A 19,648-nucleotide genomic window follows, 5' to 3' on the forward strand; every position below is an offset into this window, starting at 1 on the left:
TCCGGCCTTTCCAGTGGCAGAATCCTCAGCCTGGGGGAATGCAATGTAGCTGCACATGTGTTTTATCAGGGCAGACAACACTCTTGTTAGCACATTTGAGAACATTGGCTGTGACATTCCTGCTGCCAAGCCCACTGCCACTTGGAAAGAACCAGTTGCCAGAAAATGGAGAACTGATAGCACTTGCACAAGAGGGGGGATCCCAGTGGGGGGACGGATAGCAGATATCAGGTCACGTTCCAATTGGGCACACAGCTCTGTGATTGTGGCCCTGTTCAGTCTAGAGGTGAGTATTATCTGCCTGTTCTCCAGTGTAGCCAAGTACTCTGGGTATGTCTACATCTCCTATTCATCCACAGCAGTAGGTATCTAAGGGACACAAGAGTGAGGAGGCTGTCACAAACTGAACAACGGAGCCACAACAGCAGCCCACAGTGTGCAAACATGTTATGGGACAGTGTAATTTGTGCCTATTTACCCTGTTACACAGCATTAATCCATAGGCCTGTTCACCACCCCTGAAATGGTGTCTGCCTGCCCTGTGTGGAGGGACAGGTGGAAGTGAGGTAATGCCGCTGACGTTGTGCATCATGGAGGTAGGCGGTCGTGAACTGCAGTGCAATTCCTCTTTGGTTATAATTGGGCCCATTGGGGTACAGTGGCCAATGGTGATCTACGCCGGCAGTGACGGTATGCACCGCCATGGATGTGACCGCCATTTTCTATCAGATTCCTCACTTGTTTCCTGACCTTCCATAGGAGAGAACCTACACTGTATGTGCTGCTGTGACCTGTGTCTGGAACCTACCATGGCGCGTGTGACCGAGGAAAGGGCCCCAGCCTTCACTTCGGAGGAGTTAGAGTGACTGGTGGATGGGGTTCTACCCCAGTACGGACTGCTGTATGGGCCTCCAGAGCAACAGGTGAGTACACTGTGGACACGATGCGTGTGGCATGAATGCATGGAGTTGTGTGTGAAGGCCTCATGTCAGGGGGTGGGTGGATGTCCTCTTGGTGGTGTACATGTTGTGTGCTGTGCTATGTGTGTGCCAATGGTGATGGAAACAGGTATGGTGGGCCATTTGTGTGACTGGCTGGACTGTTTGTCTAATGGTGATCTCCTGTCTGTATTGCTTCTGTAAGTCAGCGCCCATCAAAAGAAGGGAATATGGCATGCCATCGCCAAGGACGTGCAGACCACTGGGGTCTATGGTAAGCGGAGCACCCACTGTCACAAACGATGGGAGGACCTGAGACGCTGGGCATGAAAGACCGTGGAGGCCCAGCTGGGGATGGCCTCCCAATGAGGACGGGGTGCCCGTCGGACCCTGACCCCCTGATGGCCCACATACTGGTGGTGGCCTACCATGAGCTCGATGGGCGCTTGAGGGTATCACAGCAGCCACAAGGGGGTGAGTACAGTGGCTATCATTGAAACTCATGACTGGAGGGGTGGTATCCAGGTGGTGGTTGTGTTTCAGTGGGTGCCCCTAGGCCAGGCCAGACATAGCAGCATCGGTCTTCTGGTGGCTAAGGGTTTGATTGTGAAAGACTGCTTACCAGCTTAGTATTATTCACTACTGGTCAGGGCTGCGTGAGTCGCAGGTGTGCTGCAGTCCCAGTTGCTCCTTGTTGAGTAGCCATTTCAATGGTAGTGCCATGCATTGTGCGTAGGCCTGTTTCCTGTGTGTGAGGGTGCTGTGTACGCCAACGGTGGTGTTGGTGCAATCATTGACCCAGTGTATCCTTTGTCTATCTCCCCCCTTTCTTGTTTTGTCATCCTGTCCTTATGTGCATTAGCATCATCTGGCGGAGGAGCAGAGGCACTGGCGACAGAGGGAACTGCATCCCACAGGACCCTGGAGGCAGAGTCCACCAACGCTGAGGGCACCAGTGGGACGGAGAGTGAGGGGAGCATCATGGCAGAGACTGAAGGGGACAATACAGACTCTGATACCTCCTCCGATGGGAGCTCCCTGGTGGTGGTGGACACCTCTGTGACCACCCCAGCTGTGGGTACATCTGCCATCCCAATACCAGCACAGCCTTCCCAGTAGCCCCTCAGTGAGTTGCCCGCTCACCCAGGAGGGTGGGCATCTCCTTCGCCCCAGGCACCTCAGGCCCTGCCCCAGTGAGCCCTGCTGCCCTGAGTAAGGAGGCTATTGCCACTGTAGGGCAAACAACAATTGTGAATGCCATCCAGGGGCTGGTAGCCCAGTTGCAGCAATCTAATATATTCCTGGAGGGCATTCATGGTGGATTGGCGGCCCAACAGAGATCGATTCAGGCTCTGGCCTCCTCTCTGATGGTAGCCATTGTCTCTGTTTCAACCGTCCCCCGTCCAACTTGCACTTCCCAGTCCCATTCTCCTCAACCCCAACCCATCCCAAGCACACAGCCAGACGAGCATGCACACAAGACAACACTGAAGAGTGTCACAGGCAAACACAAGCACCACACTTCATCCCACAGGCACTCACACAAACACCATTCAGTTGCAGACACAACAACATCCACTATCTCCACTGTCTCCTCCTCCGCCTCCTCCACCGCCCACCCAGTGACGTCCACACTCACACCTGCATGCACTACATCAATATCTACTACCAGCATCGCCACACCAAGCAGAACATACTCCTCACTGACAGAAACCTCCACAACATCCATGCACACGTCCCCTGTATCCTCTCCCACCATGTCTGTCCCCCCCTAAAGTACACAAACGCAAGCACTCAGACACCCAACAGCCATTCACCTCACAACAGCATACAGCCCATGCACCTTCACCCAAATCCAGCTGACAAACACCTCCAACAACCACTCCCTCATCCTCCACTCCCATTACTCCTCCCTCTTCCTGCCCCAACGTCCCGAAAAAGCTTTTCCTTTCCCAGATTGACCTCCTCCCTATCCCTCTACCCCCTTGCCCTTCATGTATAGGCCGGGTAGCAAGGACCCAGCCAAGCACCTCAGCCAAACATTCCACCGGCCCAGTGGTAGCAGCACCTACTCGTGGTGTAAAGGATTCCAGGCCAACAATACTGAAGGGGAAGGAACCTGCAGCAGCTGCGAAGAAGGGGAAGGAGCCTGCACCAGCTGCAAAGAAGGGGTAGGAGCCTGCACCAGCTGGAAAGAAGGGGAAGGAGCCTGCACCAGCTGCAAAGAAGGGGAAGGAGCCTGCACCAGCTGCAAAGAAGGGGAAGGAGCCTGCACCAGCTGCAGAGAAGGGGAAGATGCCTGCACCACCTGCAAAGAAGGAGAAGGAGCCTGCACCAACAGGCAGAGGGGGGAAGAGCCCATCCAGCAGTGCCAGGAAGGGGAAGGGACCCCCAACCCATGAGCAGGAGGAGAGGAGGCAATCTGCGCCAGCGGAAGCTGACAGCCAAACACCGCCACAGAGAGTGCAGGGGCTAAGCAGGAGCCTCCCACAACCACCAACACAGTGAAGTCATCGGAGGGTGCAGGGGCTGAGCAGGAGCCTCCCACAACCACCACCACAGTGCAGCCATCACTGCTGGCAGACGCCATATAGTTCAGCCTCCAAGGGCTGCTGTGCAGCCTGCCCCCTCCTGAACCAGTGGGCAAGTCAGCCACTTGAGAGACTGTGGCCTTGCACTCCCCAGGACCAACCACAGGGCATGTTTCCCCCTCCAGAACCAGTGGGCAAGACACCCACTCCAGAGACTGTGGCCTTGCACTCCCCAGGACCAAGCACAGGGCATGTTGCCCCCTACAGAACCAGTGGGCAAGACACCCACTTCAGAGACTGTGGCCTTGCACTCCCCAGTACCAAGCACAGGGCATGTTGCCCCCTCCAGAACCAGTGGGCAAGACACCCACTTGAGAGACTGTGGCCTTGCACTCCCCAGGACCAAGCACAGGGCATGTTGCCCCCTACAGAACCAGTGGGCAAGACTCCCACTCCAGAGACTGTGGCCTTGCACTCCCCAGGCCCAAGCACACAGCATGTTGCCCCCTCCAGAACCAGTGGGCATGACCCCACTTGAGAGACTGTGGCCTTGCACTCCCCACTCCCCAGCACCAAGCACAGGGCATGTTGCTCCCCCAGACCTAGTGGGTAAGACATCCACTTGAGAGACTGTGGCCTTGCACTCCCCAGGACCAAACACAGGGCGTGTTGCCCCCTCCAGAACCAGTGGGCAAGACAACCACTTGAGAGAGACTGTGGCCTTGCCCTCCCCAGGACAGAGCAATGGGCATGTTGCCCCCTCCAGAGACTGTGGCCTTGCACTCCCCAGGACCAAGCACAGGGCATGTTGCCCCCTCCAGAACCAATGAGCAAGACACCCACTTGAGTGAGTGTGGCCTTGCACTCCCTAGGACCAAACGCAGGGCATGTTTCCCCCTCCAGAATAAGTGGGCAAGACACCCACTTGAGAGAGTGTAGCATTGCACTCCCCAGGACCAAGCACAGTGCATGTTACCCTCTCCAGAACCAGTGGGCTTGTTTCTGCATCCGGCTGAGGAGCCCCCCCCGAGGTGCCTGCCTATTTTCCAACTGATACCCCTGCCGTGTTCTCTCCGGATTGGTGCAGGATTCAAGTGGGGCCTTGGACTTTGCCCTGTGGCCATGTGGGCCCTGTGAACTATAAACTGGACAGTGTCCCTTTTTTATACACGTGTACAGATCAAAGAAAAAAAAGGGCCATGAAAATGGCCATGCTTACTTGTTCACAATTCAGCCACTCTGCATCCTCTGTCAAGGAAGAAAGTCTCTGCTGTCAGTTTGACGTCATAGTAGGGCCAGAACCTTTAGAACGATAAACATAAACTGAACCGATTTAGCAGTCTGTAAACTGTTTAAACTGTTGAACCCATCAGGGCTATAAACAGCACTCTGTAATAACCGGCAATTTATTTTTCACTTCTGGGGTAGTATGATTTCGTTGCAAAAAGAAGTCAGACATGATTATTTGACTGTTTTATTGAACACGATTTCATCTCCGCTTTTCAAAGATTTTTAAAGCTTTTTCCTCAATGATTGTCATTTTACTAAGGTGCCATTTTCTGAAGAAAATGCTTTTACTAGCTCTTTGGAAAATGATACCGCAGCATGGGTCCGGGACACAAGTGTCTCTTTGCCTAGAACGGCAAAGCTCTTTCCTGCAGCCGTGTTTTAAACCCAGAAACATGTAAAAGTCAACCTTGCTCGTTCCTACTGGCATTTCCCAGACCCGAATAGATTTTAGTATGTATTTGTTTAATTTAGCTTGTCTTCTTGCGCATAAACTTCCAGATTAAAGGAAAGGAAATAAAATTAATCCGTCTGTGTACATGGAGTTCATTTAAATGTAGGTTGTTTAGTATTTTGCACAGCTGCTAAAGAAAGGTGCAGTTATTTTTTATGGAAGATTATAAAAACTTCCCAGTTTTCCCCGCAGGTTTGGGCAACTTTTTCCACAAATGGGATGTCTGGAGTACTGTCAGAGCAAATGTTTTTTAACTTACGTCTGTAGAGGTTTGGCTTTGATCTTACGTACGTAGTGCTGTAAATGTGTATGTCTTATGAGCTGGCTTGAATTGTTCTTTCAGTAATACTGTGAAGATACATCGTGTTTAAATCTTAAATCTCTCATGTCACAAAGGCATGCACCTTTTCAGTTTTGCCCAAATTGGATTTGCATGTACTATTAATAGTTTCCTCAAGACAGGCATCTTGTATGCTGGGTGTACATCTCACGTCAGTAGTATCATCAAGGTGTACGCCTTACATGTTTGAATTCCATCTTCCGTCAGTCTTTATGCTGAGGCCTACTCTGTACGACTGGATTTAAATCTTATGTTTGTATTACTGTAAACATGGAGTAGCAATAGCTCCCTTGGGAGAAACGTTTTCTGAATACGTTTCTAGGGCAAAACCACTGATAAACTAGCATCTTAGATCATGTTTTTAATTACTGCCTACAATGCAAAATGCAATGCAGTAGGTACTCCAAAAAAAGGCACAGCGAAAGTGACATGTGAGAAGAATGCAAAAGTGCACTAGTGTTTCCTAAAAAGAACATTTAATTGTTGACAGTAACAATGGGTTATAACTGATAGAAGTTATATGATGGGTTCCACCACTCTATCAATTTTGTGTGGATAGCAGGTCATGGAATAGGCCGAAAAAAGAGCGAGAGCAGTTGCATACGGAGTCGATTGAGGGCAAAGGAGTGATTGGGCAAAATGGCGGAAAAGAAGTGAAACGAAGGGGTGAAGTAAGGGAGTTAAGCAAAAGAAAGCTGCACTGGTCTCTAATCCAGCCATCTCCGTGCCACGCTGCTCAGAACACAACACAGCAGGATCATATTGCACTGCACTCGCTCCTACCCCTAACCGTCTCTGTCGCCTACATCTTCTTACAGAGTCCCTCGCCCATTGTTCCCTCTATGCCTCCTAGTGCCACCTTGAGCCGGAAAGATAGATTACCCAGACTGCCCAAATGGGTTGCCTAGACTCCTCAGCCTCCTGACTTCCTGGGCGAGCCACACCTCTCACCGGTCAGCAAGCCCGCTGGCTTGCTCTTCTGCAACTGAGCTCTGCCACGCTCTTGGTCCTTGTGCACTATCAGGCAACACTCCTATGCACACTGGTCTGTGCACACAGACTAAGCTAGGTTTTCTTCTTCCTTTGGCCCTTCCACAGAATAATAATCTTCTTCTGGATACTTGCGGATCTTGTTGCTCCTGTGGGCCTGAAGCACCTCAACGAGGCTAAGTGAGTCTTGGAGCTCAGGTTCAGGCTGACGTGGTGTCAGCAGCATTCTCCTCCCCTTCATCCTTTCTGGATGTGAACAATCAGCTTCTGTCAGCTTCCATCGGCTTCAGCCTTCAGAGGTGAGATAAAGCTGATGGGCTGCTTGGCCTTCTGAGAACTCCCAAATATTTGCAAAGAGCTCAGACATAGACAGTGACCTAACTTTGAAACGTCAGATGAGATTTGTGATCTCAACCTGTTTCCTGGTGCTCACAAAACTTAAAAAGACGTTGACATAGTAGTACAATGATTCAACACAAAGGACTTGTGATTCGAGTTCACTTTTATGACACTACAGTAAAGTTTAGTCAACAAGTTCATTCGTCAAAGTTTCGACCGCTCCAGTAACTCAAATGGGGGTTTTCATCAGGACTAAAGCAGAAGCAATGTCCCTTCCACTCACAATCATACAATGGAAGCCATTTGGTGATAACAGAAGTTGGTTTGCATAAATCTGCCACACTGGAACAGCCGATGCTCAGATCAGCCAAAGCTTTCAGGCACCGAGGGTGAGTGGAAGGGTTGCTTGCCTTCTTAAACTTGTCACTTATGCTATTTTGGAGCACATACTACATCATCTTTTGCATATTGGAGATAAACGTCCAGTCATTAAAAACCTGTTCTAGAATACTGAAGTGTATCAGTTGTTTTTGCCATAGAAGCGTAGGAGAAAATGCTTCTCCCAAAGAAACCAGGTTTCCTTGGATACTGGGTTGACCTTAATACATTTTCTCAAAACATAACTGTTTTAGGAATCTATGTGCAACACCTGACACTCAATAGACATTTTCCATTTTTAAACCACCACCAAACCCAGCAGTCTGCTGCACAGTTGGAGCAACAAAGCAAATTGTCACTACAGTAATTCATTTAGACAGTCCCACATTTAAGCATAAACAATGGCGTCAAAAGAACAAAGTCAAAGGGAATAAAATACATCTTCAAGATCACACACTATGTCAGCGGGGCTGCTGGTTTTCAATGCAGCAAATGTAGAGTGTAGGGCGGGCTCTTGACACATGTGGCCTGGACTCCTCTCTACTGATCTGCAGCTGTAGAATTGCTTTTGCATACAAGAGCCACTTCACGCGACCCCAAGCGTATCCATGTGTAAGTGACTATATCTCTGATGCAAATTCTGCAGGGTTGTGTACTCCAAGGAGTAGGTAGCCTCCAGTCTGACTGCTCACCCCTCTACTATATCCGCCCCTACATTATGTCCAGCATCTTGAGGTGATTTCAGTTTGCAGTGAACGCCATTAAAACCAACTCACTATCCAGTGGAGATGCGGCTTTCAGTAATTGAAAGTGTCTGCACGCCATTTTAACAGCCTGGTTGAAAGGGCTAGTGATTCTTTTTTTAATCCCACCATGCTTGAGGTGATGAAACTCTGATATTTTAGTTCTTATCCAAGAATACAGAGAACTTTGGCAGGCTCGTTGCAGTCTGCTAGATGGGGTTTCAAATACTACATATGTCCAGCAATTCAGGCAACCTGTTGCGCCACAATTTGTTGTTCCAGTGGCAATTGCCAAGATCTCGTCAATTAACTTAATCTCTTCTGACACATGCCTTCTCCAGGCCCCCAGTCCTAAACATAGGCTGTTGGAAAGGAATCACTTCCGGGGCAGTAAAATCACATTTCGAACGGAAGAACTTTATTCTCTTGGGGCAGGAGATTGTCTTTGTTTGCAGGTTTCTTTGTCTTTTGTTTTGATTTCTGCAGTTCATACTTTCGGATTTTCCTAGCCCTGTTCCACAGATAATAAGCCACTCCGCCGGCTACAGCAGCCACCAATCCCACAGATCCAAGGACCACGCCAAGGATTAAAGGCAATGTGTCTGCAAAAGAAGGGACATAGCAAAGGAAACAGTTACAAACGGGAGAATTGCAGCTCCTCAAACTCAAGTCTAAACGTGCCAATGATTCTCACGAAAAGCCATAAAAATGCCTTAATACTTTGATGAACTCTTTAACATTTATTAGTTCTAGACTTTGCCTCTCGTGATTTCCCCTCTCACCTTTGGTTATACATTGCATTCCAAAATCTCACACAAAACTATCACTTTATAGAAACAGATATTAGAGAAAAATATGTTTTTAAATTAAATAATGATAAACATAATAATCCCACAATTATTCAATTGCTTGTGTTTGGGTATTTTAGTGAGTATTCAAATGGCACCAAGATTCGCCACTCATAATGGCAGTGGTCCTAGGAAAAACATCAGGAAGGAGTGATCTCTTATACAGAGATCTCTGTATTTGATCGGGCATCAACATATTGAGCATGATGTGTGTAATCCATGTATAGTCCTGATGAAGAAGGCTAATAACTCAAAGACAGTCCTGAAACATTGAATTAACAACTGAGGGAGGCGAGAATGCAATGTATACAAATTCATTTTCTGCATTGGTTCAATAAACAGCTGATATTTTCAGACTCTAGGGATATTATTACTCAAGCAGCCATTTCACCTCCGGTCTATTTTGAGATTTGAAATCAACTACATTTGAGAAGCATGATGATGTCTATGCTGTTACCAAATGCGTGTCCATTATATTGAAATTGGTATGAATATTATTTAATAAAGAAGTGTAGCTTTTTTTTCTAAAATCTGTATCTTAATAGCTAATGTTTTGTGTAACATTTTAGTTGGCATGTACTGTATAATTAAACTAACATAGAGAGTTAACCCTTAGTACAGAAATATATTCTGTTCTCATAAATACCACAAAGGATAAATGCAAGAATTTTAGATTTAAACTTCTCACTGTTGTGTTTTATCAAATTAAGCATTCATTTCATATGTACCTTCCCTTTCCCCTTTACAGATTTGCCCCTGCTGACCCACGCACGTAGAAGAACTTACAGCTGCAAGGTTACTTCAGTGAGCTGTGGGCAGGAAGACACTGTCTTCAGCATGCCACGGCTACCTACTTAAGGTTCTCACAACATTCAGGAGCTATCAGGCGGCCATAACTAGGGGTGGGCACATCATCAAATTCAAGGAGAGAGCTGAGCCAGAAACTAGTTAGACGTCTAGCATGGGCCTAAGAGCCAAAGCACAGCCAAGCCATTAGAAGATTCAGCATGTAAATCAGATAACAACTCTCAGAAAGAAATGTGATAAAGACTCTTTAAAATGAAAATAATGTTTTTCAATCTTTATGAGTGCCTCACCTAGACACAATTAAATCGCTGCCTTCAGTGCCATTTATTGAAAGCATTAATATTATAAAATATGAAATAATCAAGAATACCCCCATGCTCCGATGATGTTGCCCAAAAGGAGTCAGTTTGTCCAGTTATCCGTATGTATAGCTGATAATGTTATTTATTGTGAAGCAAGATTATTTTAAATTAACCATAATCAAGAACCTGACATGAGTTATTTGAATTTGCTCTCAAATGATTGGTTAAGGAAAGTGATATATAATGGAGAGATATATGCCTACTTAGCAGTACCGCCATGGGCAATCCTTCTAAATAAAGACATATGAGAACCAGGTTTCCTCCTTGTTTAAATTCTTTATGCATATCAGCTAAGACATGTTGTTTACCTGTCAATGCTACAAAAAAAGGGCAATCGACCCATTAGTCGCAGCTTGGAGATATTCTTGACATGCACAATAGTCACTTGTTATTTATTATTATTTGACATGCACATGTGATTTAAAGTTGGGGACATGATGTATGAAAGGGACATATAAACTCCTTTTGCTATGTCCATGTATTTTGTAGTATGTTGCTATGAATTGTAGGATATGTAGTGTACATTGCTTCATTGCTTTGTTTTGGAAGTCCTTTGCATATTGAACATTTAGTTCCAACAAGAATTCTACACTATTTTGTTGTGATTGTCTATACCAATTATTTTTTGAACCCACCCTGGGATCACATAGTATGTTATTTAAGTCTATTCAATTTGTTTATGTGTTGTGGGAGATGAGGCAATCTATATTTTTCCGAAGGCAAACTCGCCAAAATATGTTAACAACTGAATATAAAGATTGTTTTCAATTTGGATTCTAGTGTGCTGGGTAATTTCTGGAGTTTGCAACGGTCTGGCTTGAATATGTATATATGTCCTGTCATATGAAAAGGGTAAGCACCAGGGATGTAAGTGGTTTGTGAGAAAGGTGATGGTGTCAACATGTATTATAAGCAACAAAGTACCTAATTTCAAACACTGTAAGGATTTTGCAGGTTGAGGAGTTCCATGATCATAGAGATGAAGAAAGCTGAAGGCTGAGTTCCTTTACAAGATAATGGAACTCCAAGGTGACTTGCAATATCCTTATCATAAGCACACAACAAAATGCATGGCCTTGTTTTCCATTCTACTTTTATTTAGAATACGTATGTCTAAACATTATGTTTTTAATGTTATAGCTGGAGGCTTATCACAGCACCAATTTTTGTTTACATCTCCGCCCACATCCCATTGTACTACTGATCAGCCACTATCTACTGTGCCGGCTACCTGTCCACCTGCACCATTTGGGTACATTTGATTGAAGTAATAGTTTCTAGTAAGTTTTCTTACTTTTAGATATTTTTCTACTAGTTATATTCTCATTTTTTATTATGCCCACATCCATTACTTTGTTCAGCTTTAGATTTCTTGGATCATTTACTATTAGATGTTTAGCCCTTTTCGCAATACTTACCGAAACGTAGGCACATCTCAATACCTTTTTTCTACATGATGACTTGTGCTGAGGTATTCATCTTACAAATTTTGGGCCAGATATATCAAAGGGTTTTACCCATTCTGTGTCTATGGGAAAATGTGTTCATACATATGGCCCTTTGTCTCTTAAATGAATTACTGGGGACAAATAAATGTAATGTTCTACACAGCATGGATAAACTACTGCGAAGGATGTTTTATCTCTTAACATCACATTGTAATACTTGGTGTGAGAGTATCACTCGGGTCTCTTCATTATTTGTGTGCATGTTTAACTTGGACATCTGACAATTTCTTGCCCAATTTACATTGGGTGTTTGTGTTCTGTTCATCATTTTTTCCTCGTAGCTGTTCCGGAACTTTTTGGATACCAATCCACACACTTGGGGTTTTCCATTTCTCTTTACCTTTTGAAACAATATGGCCGCAAACAATAAAGATATCATTGCCTGCCTTCCCTTAAAGTTAAATTTATATTTGACAAAAGTGTTATTCTCATGCAGACTGTCCCACTATAAAGGAATTTTGGACACATGAAGTACTGAATAAAATTACTTGTAATTTACTTTTAAACACTGTGCATTTATAGTTAGGTCAAAGGTTTCTTAAGAAGAGTATTTCTTTGGTTTTCGTAACAACTTTAGCACCATTTGGCAAATCTACACAAAGCATTCCAAAATACAAAGTTCATCCACCTTGGCTCCTTTATAGAATGTTTCGAACCAATCTACCAAGCTGGAGCCAGCCACAAGGGTGGTCCCAAAAGTGTGATTTTCCATGTTTATTCCCATAGGAAAAGTTGCACTCTGATACAGAAAAAACAGCTGAATGGAATGCACCAAATATGACAAAAAAATTAAGACTTTATTCAGCAAGTATGCATTTTGTGATCTGGCGTAAATCTATCAGTCATTTTTGATAAGTTGGCATTTAAAGAGGGTCACATTTGGGCATGAAGGCATTAACCCTTACAAAAAGTTAAGTATAGCTTTATGGTTGGTCCTGTTCGAGTCCTGCCACTCTTTCACAGTACTGAAAAATAAAAAATAGGTAATTCTGATTGGCTGAGGGAGATTTTTCTCAAGTTGTTCATTTCAGTACTATGGTACTGATGCTGGGATCACATCACTGAATTATCTGATTGACTAGCCGCAACTTTGAAAAAATGTTGCAGGTGCTATTACAGACATGAGGAATGGATTCACAAGCCCTGAGGAAATGTTGTAAAGGCCACATAAGGTGGCAGGGTGGGTACACCCTAAGCTCCAAGGCCATGGGGTGGCACCAAAGTGGCACTACTGAAGTTAAATTCAGCAGCAAGATGGTTGGGTGCAGGGCCTGACTGACCAGGGCCAGGCCCTGCTGTCAATACCCTGCAGCACACATCTGAAACCATTGTACAGTATTGGGTTAACTTTGAATACAATCAAAATACGACAGAAAATCTTCAGTTCTTGAATTAACCATCCACACTTTATGAACATCATTATTACAGAGAATTTGCCTATAGCACCGTATGACAACTATTTAATATGGGCACATAACCAGACATCCACTGTTAGATAATGAGATAATGTATTGTCAACAGACGTTTGGCTTTTCTCACAGATTTTTTTACAATAGGCTTTGTCTACTCAGAAAAGGTAGAGTACCAACTAAGCCATATTAAAGACATTGTAAGGACCTCTGCTCCACCTACCTCCTACCTATTTCCCCAGATCACTGAACAGGGAACAGAAGAAAGAAAATAAGAACACAAGCAAAGGGGATTTACTGAACATATTCTCAATGCCTGGTGATGGGGCAGCAGTTGTAGCAGAATTGCACATCACACAGAGCAGGGTCTGCCAGTGAATAGAGAATAAGAAGGTAATGTGCAAGCGAGCTCTGCAATGCAAACAGCAGGTGGCAGAGCAACTAGGTCATTCCACTTATTCCACTGCCATGGACCATTCAAGAGCATGTCTGCCCTGGGACATAGGGACTGGCGAGAGACAGAAGCCCAACTACTATTGTTGAGAGTTTAGGTCAAACCACAGGGCAACTGTTGAGACAGCCCTCCCACTTCAACTCATTAGAGCGACGTAAACAACAAGGGTTCATTACAATCAGCCATCCTTCGCCAGGAGAGACTATCCAGCAGCCGGCATGGAGTTATGGTTGCAAAGTGTGTTTGAAGTGTACAGACCCAACTTGGCGGAAGTGAGTCAGTTGTTGTAATTGGCAGTGCCAAGTGAAGTGAGAGATTGGTGGAGAAGGCCTCATGGACAACAACAGAACTGGGAAATGAGGAAGAGTTGAGTGCAGTGAAGGATGCGCTGCTGAATGCACTACTGGAAATATGCTTGATGAAAACAGATTTGATTAAGATCTCTAATTGTAACCAAAATAATGGTAAGGCACTGGTTGAAACAGACTCAGGTATATGATTGAAAGGTCTTCTGGCATAGCCCGTCCAACAGAGGTGTCTCAAGAAGCTGGTGGGCTGCTTTTGTGCTGGTTGTTGTTGAATGTTAAGAATCAATTGACAACTGTATGCATTTGGTGGCAAATAAAAAAGTTGGCAGGATTATTGACAGTTGCGAACCACTATGTCACATCACAGGAGATAAAGAAGGAAATGTGGACTTGAGACTAGTTTCCTTAAACTTGCAGAATATGCAGAGAGTGGTTAACGGAAAAGGACAGAGTTCACCTCAGAGGGGAGGAGGCCTAGGAAGCCAGAGGTGCAGATGGATGCAAGGGGAAACAGAAGAGAGGTTATGGAGTGGGGCGCTCTTGCGTCACATATGGGCAGCTGAGGCACTAAAAGTGTGATTGTACCGGACCTCTTTCATCCTGCCAGGACCACTAGACCAATCAGGGTACCCCCAAGCTGTCCTGAATCCCTACCTTGAGTTCTATGACAACACAACAGGTCCTGGCAGCAAAATGAATACATTAATACCTGTGTGCCAAAAGGGCCCTCGTGTCAATTGTGTCATTTATGGTAAAAATGTTATGCTTGCCTCATTTACACAGGCACTAGTTGCTCTGACCTTAAAACCTCTGAATTACACACTTTAACTTTCTCGGCCATGTCCTAAAGATGCAGTTAGTATATCTTATCAGTGAGTCACCCACCATATCACTGATCCCATGACCATGTCTGTGGGACCTACTAGCGACAAACACTCCTTCCTGCTCAGCCACACCTCCCCAACAAACTTACTAGGCAGAGATGTACTTTGCAAGCTTAACTGCAGTGTTCCCTTATGGAGTGTTCCTAAATATTCCTCAGAAACAGGAAAAGCAGGTGCTTACCTTGTCTGGGAGTTTGCATTGTGTTGGGGAAGCACACCCGACTGTCATGCTACCACTGCTATCACAGGTACCATTCATTCTGCAGTCTACTGGAGCTAATGATGTGGGGTTCATTTCCTCAATGAAACTGGTAAAAATGAAGGTAGGCTCTCAAAAAAGTTTCTGAAAATTCCTCAATACCCTTTAAAATCTGAGACAGAGGAAGGGATCAGCTGTGTGACAGCCGATTTAATTAAGCAGACCATTAGTTCCAATTGTTAGTAGGTGTAACAGTTTGAGTCTTCCGAGATGAAAGTGTGGAAGATCAACGTATATAGGTTTGTGCATGATCTTTGAGAGATTAACAGTGTAGTGACCACAAGCTTTCACGTAGTTCCCCAACCCTGGGACTATCCTCTACTGCATACCAGCCAATAACCAGTGGTTTACGGAGTCCCACTCAATCTTCTCCCAGGCCCTAGGGAAGGCTTTAGACATGATGTTTTTCCCCCAGGGGCCTACTTTAATTCAGTATGTTCATTATTTGATATTGGTTTCCCACCTTATTTGCACTGGGGGCAGCTACCAGCCTTGCTCAAGCTTCTGAAAATATTTATTGTAGAAAATAACCATCCTTGGCATCATGCCCCCTAGATTTTTGCGATATCTGTTTTGCTGGCTTCAGAACTCTGTGCACTTTGTTCTTTTTAACTAATAGTAAAGTTCTTGTTTTCTCCCTTTAAACCTGGTTGAATTGGCATAAGCCTAATTGACATATTGAACTTGCCTATAATTTCCAAGTATGTTGTTGTAAATGTTCTTTTCTGGCGGGTCACTCCAGATTTCTTTTTGCCTTTTGCTGGATATAGAACGCTGTGCACTTTACCCCTGCTAACTGGTGGTAAAATGCTTGTGCTCCTCCTCTCAAAATGGTAAAATTGGCATACCCTTATTTTGCATATTTAACTTACCTCAAAAGCCCTAGTATATGTTGCCCAAAGTGTACCCAGGGCTTGTAATTTAAATTTCACCAGTGGGCTGCAGTACTCATTGTGCCACTCACTGTAATGACAATGCAAACATGACTGCAGGCTTTCCACTGGTAGTCTGACTGTGAAGGTTTAGACTGAAGATTTGATCTGTCAAAATAACCACTTTCGACAGATCTAATACTCTCCTTTTAAATATTTATAAGCCACCCGTAAGAAAGCTGTACTACCCATTAAGGCAGGGTACATGGTATTTAAAAGCAGGACATGTAAAGGTTAATGTTCCACGTGTCCTTACAGTGATTCACCCCTGAAATCTATTTTCACCATAGAAGGGTTGGCTGTTCCATAGGAAAGCACTGGTATGTAACATTAAATGCTAACACTGTATTTTGGAAATGGGACTAGCTAGAAAAATGTGTAAACTATTTTAAATAGATATTAAAAATCCATTTCAGTGGTGAAGTCTGTTTTGTTCCAGATGTTACAAAAAAGTCACTTTTAGGAAATTTCCTTTGCCGAGCCTGAAGTTTTTAAAAGTTAAATCTGCATTTTGCTCTCTAGCTTCTGCCAGCCAGTAATTAGCATTCCAATGGGTGCGCATGAGGTAGGAACTTGCTCACAAGACAGGGGCAAAAGGCCTTGGCTGTGGGGAGGTATTGTTGTGCCCTTGACATTATGGTCTGTAGGCTGGTCCCCAGAGCTTGATTAACTTCAAAGAGGTCTGCCCTGATAGAATACTACCAGTACCACAGTGTACTCCCCACTCAGACACTCCCAGCCCTGAGAGCCTGAGTTTAGTGTGGCTGAAGACTACAGCCATCTTAAAAACTCCCAGTGTGTAGGGTTAGCTCTGAGAACCTTACCCCATTGGTTAGAGCTACAACAGCCCTTTCCTGCAACTGATCAGTGGCCTCTCGTCCTGGATTGTACTCTGCCTGCTACCTTATGAGCCTCTATGTGCCTCCCCTAAATTTCTGAAGGGGGACTTTAGAAGTGTACTCATGTGATAAATTGGAACTTTAAGACGAAAAGTCAGAAGATAAAAACATTGACCTGCATGAACCTGATTAGTGTATTTAACCAACTATCCATCGCAGTTAGAGTTAAATTGTGCATGGGTCCTAGTATACTGAACCATTGATTATCATTCGCACTTTGTGCTTCTTGGCTCTATTGCTACTCAAACCTTTCAGAAGTCATATCTCATGTTCCCCTTACTGGATTTTGTCATTTAGTTGGCCTAACATAAATATGGTGCCCGCAGGCACCCACCTCCAGGACACATTATGGACCTGAGGAAGAGCTCTGGACCTGCTGTATGTGACTTGAGAGGGCCCTTGACATACTGGACCTGCTCCCTCCTTTACCCAAGTATGGAAAAGGTGCTTGATGGAATTCTTAAATTAATCTTAGTTTCTGATAATTACTTGGGGCTGCATCCCAGACAATCATTATTTTTCACACCATTCTACCTCAGCTTGGACCCAACCATATGCAAATCAGTCTTTTCTCTGCTCCAGTGGGAACAGTCCAGTCAAAACTGCCAAGGCAGATCCCCCTTGAACTGAAACACAAGCAACCCAAGACTGGTTGCACTCTAATTAGGGATCTTCAGTTGGGTGTGGCTTGGTTCCAGTGCCACAGTGAGCATGTGACCTGCATACATATAGCCACTGAGGGCAGTACGTAAAACACACAAAAAGTGATGGGAGGAATGCTTTCAATAACTCTGACCACTGGCAATCGTGCAAGTTAGCATTCAAACCCATTGTTCTTTGTCCCCACAATGTCATTCAGTTTGGACCCAACAATATGCAAATCTATTTTGTTCCTGAGCCTAATACGAACAGTCCAGCCCAAACTGCCAAGCCAGTTCTTCCCTGAACTGGAACACAGGAACCCCAGACCAGCTTTCCCCTGATTGGGGCTCTTTAGTTGGGTGTAGATTGGTTTCCCTGGCGCACACAGCATGGGACCCACTCATTTGGCTTCCACTGGCTGCTTAGAGCATGACATCAAACACTCAAAATGCGATGTGATGAATGTTTGCAATAAAGCTAGCTAAAAGCAGTCAACAGACTTTCTGCCTTTTGGAGCTATTTCTACTTGAAACTTTAAAAATCATTATCTTAGTTCTCCTTATTGGATTTTGGTGTCATTTTGTTTATTAAATTTTACTGTATTTTTGTAATTTGTTTTGGAATTGTTTTACATTTTGAGCTTATTAATATTTTACACATGTGTAAATAATTTGCACATTGTCCTAAAATAAGTCTCTGCTTTGTGCCACAGCTACCAGGGGGTTGAGCTCAGATTAATTTAGTGACTTTGGGGAATCATTCTATCAAGGATGGTGATTTTTCAAGATGATGGGTAGTCAACCACCACAAATAATAATCAGATTTCTTAACAATTGTGTTAAGCTCCCCACTAATAGTTGCTGGGCCCGCCACTCTTGTTGCACTTGTCATGTCGAAAACCAGCACTTGTTCACAGTCCATTTGTTGTGTTCTGAGATGTTGTTGTTATCTGCATTGTATAAAACTCAGATTCACTGTCTTGCGGTGAACCCTTCTTCCTTGATACCTACTAGTAAGGAGGGGGAACCACATTATTGCATTTTAACTTTTGCTGAGGTTACTAAGCAATATGTTGATTTAACTGATTGTGAATTAACTAATGTTGTGGATGGCTCATTCCTCAGAAATGAAGAAGGCAATGTAGTTGCTGGGTACTCTGTTTGCACCGTATGTCCCATTGTAGAGAGCTGTAATCTCCTCACAGTTAAATCCACAAATGTTGCAGTGCAGTGTTTATTAGGCCCACAAGAGCTTGTATTCTAGCAAAGGAGAAACCTGTTACTGCAAATATGGACTTGAAATATTCCTTTGGGGTTACGCATGACTTCATGCTCCTGGGAATGCAAAGGGGCTTCTTTACGTCAGCAGGATGTCCCCTTCCCGCCTCCTCCCCCCAATGAAAATTGTTAATATGTTAAAAACCTTTTAAAGGCTTTACAATTGCCAGAAAATATAGCAATAGTGAAGTGTGCACCCCACAATATTTAAAAAAGAAATGCTTTGGCTGATTCTTCTGCTATCATTTGCACTGTCTAAAACAGCTGATATTGGTATGTATGTTGTAAAAACTGACCTATTTATTCCATGTACCTACATTAACAGACTTGTCCAGATTAATGGAGCAAAGGAAACCCCTGAAAGTGACAAACAAGCATGGTTGAAGAACCAATGTAAAAGAGGCCTGGGGGGTCATAGACAGCACTAGGCGTGCGGTCACACCGAACTCTCTATTTTCCAAGTTTGCCAGATTGATTCATGTTGGCAGGGATGGCATGATCCATTCCGCTGCACCCTTCTTATCCTCTGTAGCCTAAAGGTATTACCAGTCCGGTGCCATCTGCCTGTCATTTCATGGAGGAAAAGAAATCAAGCAGCCCCCTCTGCTCACCCTCTCCCTTCGGGGCGCTTTGGGCAAATTCGAGTGGATTCCTTACAATTATCTAAATGTGCACATTTCGTTTATGTGTTACTGGTGGTTTGCATGTTCTCAGTGTGGGTGAAGGCGTGCCCCTGTGCCCGCTGGGACCAGGCGTCGCTAAGAAGCTGCCTAGGGGCTTGATGCCTAGGTTTGGAATATGACTTTTTGTCCATAGTTGTACAGGCAGTCTGCAAAGCACTAGCAACAAATCAGCACTTTCATTGGGTCTATCATTCGAATCGGAGGGCGGGTTTGGGGGGGAATAGAGGGAAAAGTAGAAAGAAATAACAGGGCCCTGAAGACTAAGGTGGGTGAGATTGGACCAGAAACTCAGGTGAAGTGGCCAGAAGCCGTTCCCTAAAAACGGCGGCATTTCGAAGTGATGTATGTGTAAGTGTGTAGAGGGAACATCTGTGAA

At 44.7% G+C, this 19,648-nt stretch overlaps 1 protein-coding gene across 1 annotated transcript in view; it reads right to left on the bottom strand.

Moving 5' to 3' along the window:
- Positions 1–4,927: 4,927 nt before the first annotated feature.
- LOC138292941 (intercellular adhesion molecule 5-like) overlaps positions 4,928–19,648 on the bottom strand; it is a 122,571-nt gene continuing 107,850 nt past the window's right edge. Inside the window, exon 8 of the mRNA XM_069231829.1 lies at positions 4,928–8,602. Coding sequence (XP_069087930.1) covers positions 8,397–8,602 — 206 coding nt within the window. The 3' untranslated portion in view covers positions 4,928–8,396. The remainder of the gene's footprint in view (positions 8,603–19,648) is intronic.

Source organism: Pleurodeles waltl, chromosome 4_2 (genome assembly GCF_031143425.1).
Source record: "Pleurodeles waltl isolate 20211129_DDA chromosome 4_2, aPleWal1.hap1.20221129, whole genome shotgun sequence".
Classification (NCBI taxonomy): domain Eukaryota; kingdom Metazoa; phylum Chordata; class Amphibia; order Caudata; family Salamandridae; genus Pleurodeles; species Pleurodeles waltl.